The sequence below is a fragment of the Mizuhopecten yessoensis genome, unplaced genomic scaffold (assembly GCF_002113885.1).
Source record: "Mizuhopecten yessoensis strain PY_sf001 unplaced genomic scaffold, ASM211388v2 scaffold11177, whole genome shotgun sequence".
Taxonomy (NCBI): Eukaryota; Metazoa; Mollusca; class Bivalvia; order Pectinida; family Pectinidae; genus Mizuhopecten; species Mizuhopecten yessoensis.
The window spans coordinates 582,860-594,315 of record NW_018408918.1 but is presented as its reverse complement, the minus strand read 5'-3'; the positions used below and the strand labels follow the sequence as shown (position 1 = coordinate 594,315).

The 11,456-nt window shown below is 35.9% G+C and overlaps 1 protein-coding gene across 2 annotated transcripts in view; it reads left to right on the top strand.

The window, feature by feature from the left end:
- LOC110440295 (putative ammonium transporter 1) overlaps window positions 1-11,456 on the top strand; it is a 52,425-nt gene that overhangs the window by 24,276 nt on the left and 16,693 nt on the right. For both annotated transcript variants that reach the window (XM_021483270.1, XM_021483269.1), the window contains exons 2-7: window positions 1,825-1,914; window positions 2,543-2,770; window positions 5,679-5,788; window positions 6,983-7,120; window positions 8,084-8,317; window positions 8,765-8,906. In XM_021483270.1, coding sequence (XP_021338945.1) covers window positions 1,825-1,914; window positions 2,543-2,770; window positions 5,679-5,788; window positions 6,983-7,120; window positions 8,084-8,317; window positions 8,765-8,906 — 942 coding nt within the window. The remainder of the gene's footprint in view (window positions 1-1,824; window positions 1,915-2,542; window positions 2,771-5,678; window positions 5,789-6,982; window positions 7,121-8,083; window positions 8,318-8,764; window positions 8,907-11,456) is intronic.

The following is an 11,456-nucleotide window of genomic DNA, read 5'->3' as shown; positions in this document are numbered from 1 at the left end:
CACCCCCCTCTGATTTTTTTTTACATTTAGTTAACTTTTGATGATTACATTTGATTCATTTCATCTTTATTATTTTTCATTCAGGGAGTGTTTTCTTTTCAGAAAGAAATGATAATTGATCAAAGCTATAGTCACGCCAGAAAACAAATCTAATTTTTTATTTACAGATTTTGGTTGTGGTACGAGGATCGTTAAACTATCGACATCCTTGAATGAATCCCACAAGTGCGTTCTTCATTTTTTTTGCTATACTCGTATACGTCATAACCTATACATTAATCAGGTTACACTTGTCAGCTAACAGCGTTCGGTCTATATCTATACATGCCTATCATATTGCGTATTCCCATTAAAAACAATTCAACATACAAAAGATAGGAAATGATCCACCTTTGACAGGTTATTGCACGGTTTTATTAACCCGACAAAAGACTCGTTGTATTGCAAACTAACCAAGGATAGAGACTAACACTTTACACTTTGTCCCATAAATCTATTCAGAGAATAGAAGTATTGTCATTATATCTGTGAAAAATAAAATTCCTTCTTGCGTTGTTTTTCCCTTAAATTCGACGAATACCTCTTTATTGGCACTGCCAATTTCTGCAATCCTTGATTCGATTTCTTTTCTTTTCTGTTCATTTATGTTATCTATAATAAATCCATTTGCTAGTGATTTCAGGAATCTCAAGTCCATGGTTTGAATCTCGGTCTGGCACCGTAGAATATTTTACACTCAGAATATGGTTTTGATCACATTTTTTTTTATTTATTTCATAAACTATTTTCATAAAAGTCCCGCAAGTTATACTTAAAAACACAATAAAAAATCACTGCGATCATGACTATTCCTACAATGGTGGAATCAACAAATAATTCTGTAATGCTGTACACGATTCTAGTCAATGTACAAAATACTTCCTAGTCTAATCCGACCAAAGGACATGTTAATATCTGGCTTTGTATGTTATTCATTGTGTTATTATGGTCAGTTCTGAGGATTTAATCAGTTTTTGAAAGAAACGGATATTCAAGATGTATACGATTTAGGATACAAGTCAGTAATGTGTCACATGTTCAGAACATGGATGGTAAAAATAACCAAAAGCGAATTTCGCTGAGATGAATTTATCAATAGGTTTACTATTCTAATAGATAAACCTGATAAAATCTCGAAAAGATGTTAACTCCAACACAAATCATCGTAATATGCAAACACAATCGGGAACCGTCGGCACTTTCCGTAAACAAGAAAATATTTCCTCGTTTACGGAAAGGGCCGACTGTTCCCGATTGATGAAAATAGCAATTTTGTTCCGTACAGTCACGAGAGGCCACACAAGGTGTGTTCGATTTGAACTCTTCAGGCACCCGAAAGGCTAACTGTCATGGTGTCGATATTGAGTGTTTGTGTTGACCCAGACTTAAGGTTTCATGGCATTGGACCGTTTCTGTCATTGCGGTGACCCTAACCGTTTGTTTTGGTCATGAGCTTAAGATTCATGATGTTGATCATGACTTGCGGATTCCATTACGTTGACCTTAGTCGTATACTTTGACCTTAAGCTGTCATGGTGCTAGACTCTGTTCAGACCGATATTACGTTGAACCTTACCCTAAACCGTCATAACTTTGTCCCTAAAGGTTTGCTGGTATGTCGTTGACCTGAGCTGCTATGAACTTAACCATGACCTTTAAGTTTTTGTACCTAGTCTCAAGCTAAAAATAGAAATTAACGTCGGGTGTGTAAATCATTGTCCTTGACCTTTCCTGGAATAAACTTTCCTATTTCTAAAAGTAATCTTACCTTGACCAATGTTTCAGTGATGCAGGGTGGTTTCGCCCTATTGGAGGCCGGGTCTGTCCGAAGTAAAAATACTACCAACATCCTCATCAAAAACCTGCTCGACTCATGTAAGTAAACATATCTGTAAGCTTGCCATATGCTAGTTTCTTTCATTATATTTTCGTTTTATTGAATTGTCATTATGATGTTTAAATTCATATTTAACAGTTTTAAACATCTTAATGGATACGGAGGTAACCTTGTAAGAATGCAACAGGCTACTGCAATCATTATTAGGTATATGTTATAGACAATAGGTAACCCCCTTTTTCTCTACTGTTCGGCGTTTTCGAGAACGTGAGACAGATTGGAGTTTTGGGGTAAATTATGTGAATGCTTGTCATTGATTCAATATGCGTCCTAACATACCGATATTGTAGAGGGGTCCATTGGAGTGTGGCAGTGAAGCCAGAACTGAAAAAAATGGATTTTTTTTCTTAAATTTAACTTGTTTTGGAATTTCAGTAGATGATTACTAGAAGTGGTGTGATTATGTGTCAAAAAAATAATGTATAAGCAGGCAAGCGTTTGGATCAAGGCACCATTTGCAAAAAAATATTTTAGTTTACCCTAGCTTTTAATATACACTCATTAATACTAAGATGCTAGATTTAAATATGGTATTCACTGTTTGTCTCTTGGTAAAAACGAAATGTTCAATGAAATCGATATAATGTAGGGATATTTTAATTGCAGTTATTTCTGGGGTTTGCTATTGGCTGTTTGGTTATGCATTTGCGTTTGGCGGAGGGAACGCTTTCATAGGGACAGAGAACTTCGCACACAGCAATCTAGAAGACACGGAGTATGCCTACTGGTTTTTCCACTTCGTGTTCGCTGCCACCGCCGCCACCATTGTTTCTGGTGCTGTGGCCGAGAGATGTGACTTTGTGGCCTACCTCGTTTACAGCTCCCTCATTACGGGTAGGTATGACGCCATAGCGTATCATCTGCTTTAATTAGTATAAAGAATACAATTTAATGTATATCGGATTTTTTTCGCCCAGTCAAATTTAGGCCCTTCGACGGTAAAATCCATTTTCTCCCTATACTAATTTCGCCCCGCCTATTTAACTACTATGTATATTATGTTATTTACAAACATTCGCTGTAATGATAGATTCGCCCTCATTACGGAGGGCGAAAAAGGCGAAATTTTAACTGCAGCGAACATTTCCCAGAAAACAGTAGGTCTATGACGTGTAGTAAAACCTCGTTATAATGACCCTCTATATTATGCGCTTACCGCCAACGTACACATGTAGTTTCCCAATTTTCTCTTAACGTACAATTCCCGTTGTACGTCTTCCTCTACATATCGGCAAAACCCTTTTAACGCGAAAACTACCAAACAGTTAATTAATTTATCCTGAATCAATTAATTAATTAATTAAGCAGACAAATAAAATATCAGCAAGATATGCATGGGTGGCAGCTTTTAAGTCGTGTCGACTAATTAGTAAGGACAAGTATTTAATGTACTTGTACAAATAATGTAGTTTGGCCGAGTATATTCTACAACACTTTTATGCAGGAGAATGAACAGTATTTAAAACTTCTCAAAATTAAAAAAATGTTTCCCAGGCCTGATGATGTCTTAACATTATAAGATTATAGCAGTTGTGTGAAATTGTAATACAAGATACGGCCTATAGCGTGTTAAGACAGGGGTCCGTAAGTCGTTTTCCGATTTTCATGTCTGACCAATTTGATCTTAAAACGTCACCAACATTTGTAAAGATTACAATTTTAGAACCCATAATGTAAACTTGAATCTTAGACGATCCAGATGTTAGTGATCTGGGCATTAAGCTATACATTTCATGTTATTTTCCCGACGAAAGTTAACCATAAACCTAGTGTTATGCGTGGTAGCGAGGTAGTGTCGGAGGTAAACTTGAACTATGTTTTGTCCTTGTGCATCATGTTTGAGCAATATTGAATTTCTGTGTTAGATGATGCATACTGCAAAGATGAGCTTTGTCACGCTTATAAAGAAATATTAAGGAATTCCATTAGTTCACTGTGGTATGATTTTATAACCCCGTGTTGTATAATGATGACGTTTTAGATACATGATTTCTACCCAATGCTGTGTAAGACCTAATATAAGATTGACAGGCTATCTACCCTGTGTTGTGTAATGTGTACACTTTATATTCACCTCGTGTTGTGTAGTGTTGACATACAAAATATGCCCTGTGTTGTGTAATGTTGACAGTTTATATATACCCTGTGTTGTGTAATGTTGACAGGTTATATATACCCTGTGTTGTGTAATGTTGACAGGTTATATATCCCATGTGTTGTGTAATGTTGACAGGTTACATATACTCCGTGTTGTGCAATGTTGACAGGTTATATATACCATGTGTTGTGTAATGTTGACAGGTTATACATACCCTGTGCTGTGTAATGTTGACGAGTGCTATAAACCCTCTTTGTGTAATGTTGACGAGTTATACATACCCCGTGTTGTGTAATGTTCACAGGTTATATATACCATGTGTTATGTAATGTTCACAGGTTATATATACCCCGTGTTGTGTAATGTTCACAGGTTATATATCCCATGTGTTGTGTAATGTTGACAGGTTTTATATACCCCGTGTTGTGTAATGTTGACATGTTATATATACCCCGTGTTGTGGTATGTTGACAGGTTATATATACCCCGTGTTGTGTAATGTTGATAGGTTGTATATACCATGTGTTGTGTAATGTTGACAGGTTATATATACCATGTGTTGTGTAATGTTGACAGGTTTTATATACCCCGTGTTGTGTAATGTTGACATGTTATATATACCATGTGTTGTGGTGTGTTGACAGGTTATATATACCATGTGTTGTGTAATGTTGACAGGTTATATATACCCCGTGTTCTGTAATGTTGACAGGTTATATATACCCTGTGTTGTGGTATGTTGACAGGTTATATATACCCCGTGTTGTGTAATGTTGACAGGTTTTATATCCCATGTGTTGTGTAATGTTGACAGGTTTTATATACCCCGTGTTGTGTAATGTTGACAGGTTGTATATCCCATGTGTTGTGTAATGTTGACAGGTTTTATATACCCCGTGATGTGTAATGTTGACAGGTTGTATATACCATGTGTTGTGTAATGTTGACAGGTTATATATGCCATGTGTTGTGTAATGTTGACAGGTTTTATATACCATGTGTTGTGGTATGTTGACAGGTTATATATACCCCGTGTTGTGTAATGTTGATAGGTTGTATATACCATGTGTTGTGGTATGTTGACAGGTTATATATACCCCGTGTTTTGTAATGTTGATAGGTTGTATATACCATGTGTTGTGGTATGTTGACAGGGTATATATACCCCGTGTTGTGTAATGTTGACAGGTTTTATATACCATGTGTTGTGGGATGTTGACAGGTTATATATACCCCGTGTTGTGTAATGTTGACCGGTTATATATGCCATGTGTTGTGTAATGTTGACAGGTTTTATATACCCCGTGTTGGGTAATGTTGAAATGTTATATATACCCCGTGTTGTGGTATGTTGACAGGGTATATATACCCCGTGTTGTGTAATGTTGACAGGTTTTATATCCCATGTGTTTTGTTATGTTGACAGCTTATACATGTCCCGTATTTTCTGAAGTTGACAGGTTATATACTCGTGTTTTATAGTATTGACAGGTTATATATTCGGTGTTTTATAGTATTGACAAGTTATACATCTCGTGTTTTGACAGGCTATATGCTATGTGATATAATGTTGACAAGTTCAATAGATCCTGTTTGTTGTCATGTTGACAGATTAAATATACCCAGTGATAATAATGTTGACAGGTTTCATATACCCGGTGCTAACTCACTGGGCGTGGTCGAGTGAGGGCTGGTTACTGAAGGGCTTTACTTATACTGTCGACAACGAGACAACGATAGACGTCTCTTATAACGTAAGTAGACAAACTCATTCTGTCGATGTCGTTTTTTAAACATGCATAATGAAAAACCTTTCTGATGAGAAAAGGACGATTGTGTTGTCTTTCCAGCCCGGACATCTTCATACAATTATCCCTAAAACACACTCATCCTTTTCACTGTAACATCATGCATACATTACCTTTACTTCAATCAAAATCCAAAAACATTCAAGCCTAAGAGTAATCCTCAGAGTTTACCGTATCTTGTTCTACCCCTTTAACCGAAACATCACTGTAATTGAAATCGCTACATCCCTTCTATAAACCGTCACCACACCCATCCTTTTAACCGTAATATTTCAATCCATTGAACCGAAAGTCATCCATCCATCGAAACATTATCGACCCCTTTCGTCTCTACTTCCGCCATCCTTTTAACTGCAGCGTCATCCGCCCCTTTAACCGTTACCACATCAACCCTTTAACCGAAATATGTCCATCGCTTCAACCAAAATTCGTCCATCCCGTTTACCGAAAACGTATCGACCCAATTATCCGTTGCCACATCCATCCCTATAACCGATAGCTCAGCGATCCAATTCGTTTTTTCCTCATTCATCCTTTTGACTGTATCTCTAAACACTCCTGTTACCGACACCTCATCGATCCGTCCCTTTAACAGAAACCACTTTCAAAAATCCATATAAGTATCAAACTCCTTGCATCCCATTTACAACCTTATACCTCAGCGGCATACAGTCTTTATCTTTCTGTCTACCGATGAGATGTCACATCCACGCTCCCTACCATTCAATTGTGACCTTACTATCAACAACCAGCACTACACCGTACAACTTAACACAACGTTCCCCCGTCACAACAAAAAAGTAGTGATTACGACATAAATAGACAATAACGCAGTGGACACATAAAACGCCTTCGTTGAATTACAAATATATTGAATAATACAGGTAAGCAGGAAATAAATGACAACCAATTAAGTATGTAATGTCCAATAAAACGCAAATTATTCCGATGCCCATGTCTGATCCATTCTGTAATGGCGACAATTCACCAATTATATTGAATTATATTCTGACATCACCTTATAAAACCATGTTATTGTGACGTCATATCTCAAATTATCCCTTAAACTGTTGATTTTGCAAGATTATTGTATACTTTATCATAAACGATTATTTTTCTCTTCTTTCTATTTTTTTAAAGGATTTCGCCGGAAGTGGGGTAGTGCACATGCTCGGAGGGATTGCCGCCTTTACTGCTGCTTTGATAATGGGGCCGAGGATAGGACGATTCGATAAGGACACCGGCGCACCTGAGGACATCAAGGGCCACTCTGTTCCGGTACGCCTATCACAGTGGTCAAAACAATGAAAGAAATAGTTTCTTGCAAAAAAAAATAGCGAGCGAAAATGGCTAATATGTCCCCCGGTTACCACAGTTCAGATTGGCACTAGCACCATTAGCACGATCTCCCGATGATAGTGTATATATCATATTCACACTTTTACAAAAACGTCCATTTCACGCATATGGAGCCAGTTGACCACTTGCTTGACCAGTGTTATCTATTACCTGCTTTAAAAAAAAAAAAAAAATTACATGGTATTTTTTTGTGGTCAGTGTACATGTATAAAAGTGCGCAGGTGTTAGAGATGGATGACGTCACTGTTTGTTGTCATATAAGCCCACCTGTTAGAGGTGATTCTTTCTTACAGTTTTATTACCCGATTCAGTCACTTTTCTGTCGACATGCTGGTGACGTATTTGTCAAACAAACATGGACGAAAAATGAACGAAACTGAAATTTTCTCTCGCCGACAGATTTAAACACCAATCTTTCATCAATATTTTGACATATAGAATGCTTGTTGTTTGAAACAAATTGAACACTTATTGTCGTGAAAAAGCCAAAAATGATATCTTTTGAAATTTTGCTCGTTTCGGACCCCGGTAATATTTTGCTTATACTTCTGGTTGTGTATGTCGATTGGAATTCTTCATTTCTTCTCCTCGAATACGGTTATGTTATAACATTTAATCACAGTTGTCCGCCTAGAATTGACTATTTTACTTTGCTGTTCGGATTCCACATAGATTTCACATTTATTCACAACTCAAAGCATTGAGTTTATAACGTCATCATGCTATTCGGAATCGTTTTAGATTTTACTATTGCTAACAACTGTCTGCGTTGAATTAATTGGTTTATTACTCCGTTCAGAACCGTTTTAGCTTTTTACACTTAAAGCAATCTGTGTTGAGTATGCTTTTCGGAATCCTTCTCCATTTTGCGTTTGCTTACAGCTCTCGGCCTTGGGCGGGTTCATTCTGCTTTTCGGATTCTTCGCATTTAATGGGTCGTCGCAGGGCGCCATCTCAAATGAGGGCGACGGGGCGGCCGTCGCTACCGCCGTCAAAAACACCGTCATCTCCGGGTCGTCCGGTGCGCTGGTCACACTCATAATGAATAGACTGCCTTTCATTGGCGACAAAAAGTGGAGCTTCCTAACAACCCTCAACGGGGCCCTAACGGGCATGGTAAGCTTGCACAAGTCACATGTTCTATAATAGTTCAGTAATGTTCAGGTTTTATGTACTCTTACCTTAATTCGATATAGACGTTACTCTTAAGTATTAAACGAATTTGTCTTCAATGACCTTTTTGTTGAACATGACACAAAGCCGGTGTTTCTTTGTTGATTTTGATTTTAGTTTTTAATTAAGTTTAACTATCCGAGAGTAGACTGACTCCCGTCTCAAGATTCTCTCGTTTTATTGGAACAAATAGAGTTTTATATTTATTATCAGTTGGATGTCTTATTCTAGAGTTTTAAACTAGGGGAGATAAGCAAGTAGAAGCATGCAGTTGGACACTTCTATGCAAAACCTTAGAGGCTGGTGTCCAGTCCATCCCTGTCTCACATAATTTTATACAAAATATTTACATTGAAGTATGCTTGTCCACTATTACTCTGTTCTCGGTAGGTGTCAGTTTGCGGAGCAGCGAATCAGATTGAGACGTACGGAGCTCTGTGCATCGGCGCAATAGGGGGATGCGCCTACATGATTACGACATGGGTAGTGCTATTCAAGTTTAAAGTTGACGACCCATTGGATGCAACTGCAGGTAAGAAGTGTTGGCTCGTTTGTTTGTGTATATACCGTTATGTTGTTTAACGTCCTTGCAACAACTAAGGGAAATACCCTACTTTTGGCTTTAGTGTTGAGCGTTCGCCTAAGTTGGGTAAGCAATGACTTCTGTCCACAGGCTCTTAATTCAAAAGTCCTTAAACAGGTTGTATCCCTGCTTAATGTCCAGCATTTACGGTTCATTAACATTGGAAGGCCAGCACTGTGTATTTATTTAAATGATAATTAAGTATTTGCTGAACTAGTGTCAGAATAAGTGACCTAGCACTGACCCATCAGCCACGCTACAGACAAAATATCTCCTTCACAGCAGAGAATTAATTTGCTGAATCATATACTTTACTGTAAGGTTGTCTGGTGAATCAGAGAACATTTAATACGGACCATTCATTCAATGAAAAATAAACAGCATCACGGTGTACAATTTCTTGTGATTGATATGTGTGAAGCAAATGTAGATCAATTCTGTGAAAAATCTGAAAATAAAATCGAATATAAATTAACTATAGAAACTCCATGGAATGAAAATAAAGTGCATGTTGAAATATTATTTAACAAACTGCTAATTAATTAAGAATTAAGGGAATTTATGGAATTGGAAACGATAATAATTAAGTAGTGCATCGCATTAAGTCATCAAAAGACTAAACCATATAATCTGCGAAGTCTAAAGAAAAAGGTTAGTAAATATATAACCAAGTTCATGTATATATATATATAACCAAGTTCGTGTAATTGGAAATAACCAAAATTATTTTGCTTAATATGTTGTAATTGTTGTGGAGCAATATTGTTGAATTGAAATCTACTTAAATTAGTTAAAAGTTGTCCAAAATGTGTTTTACATTATGTAAAGATATGCTTATAGACAGGTGTCAATCAACATGTATCAATGTAGCTAATCCCGCCCCACATCAAACTAGAAATACCACATCCAAGCATTTTGTTCTTATTGAAAATGTCTCAGCACATCCTCATACCTGAGGAGTGTAATCCCTTTATACGTACAGTCTTTAAAAGAGCCGGAAATGATGAGGTTAATGTGGAGATAAATGTTGTTAAAGAGACACAAACCAATAATGTAAAGGTGGGTGTGTGTCAAAAAGTTATAAATTTAGAAGTGGAAACTACTGAAACATCAGAATTTAAGGAATGTTTTTCTGTAGAGCAAACAAACAAGTATTGAGGTAGGCAGAAGTAAAAGTAAAGTAATACAAGTATTGAGGTAGGTAGAAGTAAAAGTAAAGTAATATAGTATTGAGGTAGGTAGAAGTAAAAGTAAAGTAATACAAGTATTGAGGTAGGTAGAAGTAAAAGTAAAATAATACAAGTATTGAGGTAGGTAGAAGTAAAAGTAAAATAATACAAGTATTGAGGTAGGTAGAAGTAAAAGTAAAGTAATACAAGTATTGAGGTAGGCAGAAGTAAAAGTAAATGATACAAGTATTGAGGTAGGCAGAAGTAAAAGTAAAATAATACAAGTATTGAGGTAGGCAGAAGTAAAAGTAAAGTAATACAAGTATTGAGGTAGGCAGAAGTTAAAGTCAAGTAATACAAGTATTGAGGTAGGTAGAAGTAAAAGTAAAATAATACAAGTATTGAGGTAGGTAGATTTAAAAGTAAAGTAATACAAGTATTGATGTAGGTAGAAGTAAAAGTAAAGTAATACAAGTATTGATGTAGGTAGAAGTAAAAGTAAAGTAATACAAGTATTGATGTAGGTAGAAGTAAAAGTAAAGTAACACAAGTATTGAGGTAGGCAGAAGTAAAAGTAAGTGATACAAGTATTGAGGTAGGCAGAAGTTAAAGTAAAGTCATACAAGTATTGAGGTAGGCAGAAGGAAAAGGAAAATAATACAAGTATTGAGGTAGGTAGAAGTTAAAGTAAAGTAATACAAGTATTGAGGTAGGTAGATTTAAAAGTAAAGTAATACAAGTATTGAGGTAGGCAGATTTAAAAGTAAAGTAATATAATCTTTTTCAGTCACAACCTGAGCAATGTTAACATCAGCTTAAATATTATTAACATGAAACATAACCAGAGCAGCAGTAGACATAAATATCTCAAATATTTATTAAAAATGATAAAATATTAAAACATCATGATAATCTCAAACCTCGAAAATGTTTCTCTGAGGTAGATGTATTTTCAATTAAGATTTAATTTGAATATATTTCGTTATGTTATGAGGTGATAACACAATTTTTATATTAAGAATAGTAATACGATTAATGAGTATCTGCACTAAGAATGGTAATACAATTAATGAGTATCTGCACTAAGAATGGTAATACAATTAATGAGTATCTAAACTAAGAATAGCAATACAATTAATGGGTATCTAAACTAAGAATAGTAATATAATTAATGAGTATCTAAACTAAGAATGGTAATACAATTAATGAGTATCTTAACTAAGAATAGTAATACAATTAATGAGTATCTAAACTAAGAATAGTAATACAATTATTGAGTATCTAAACTAAGAATGGTAATACAATTAATGGTTATCTAAACTAAGAATAT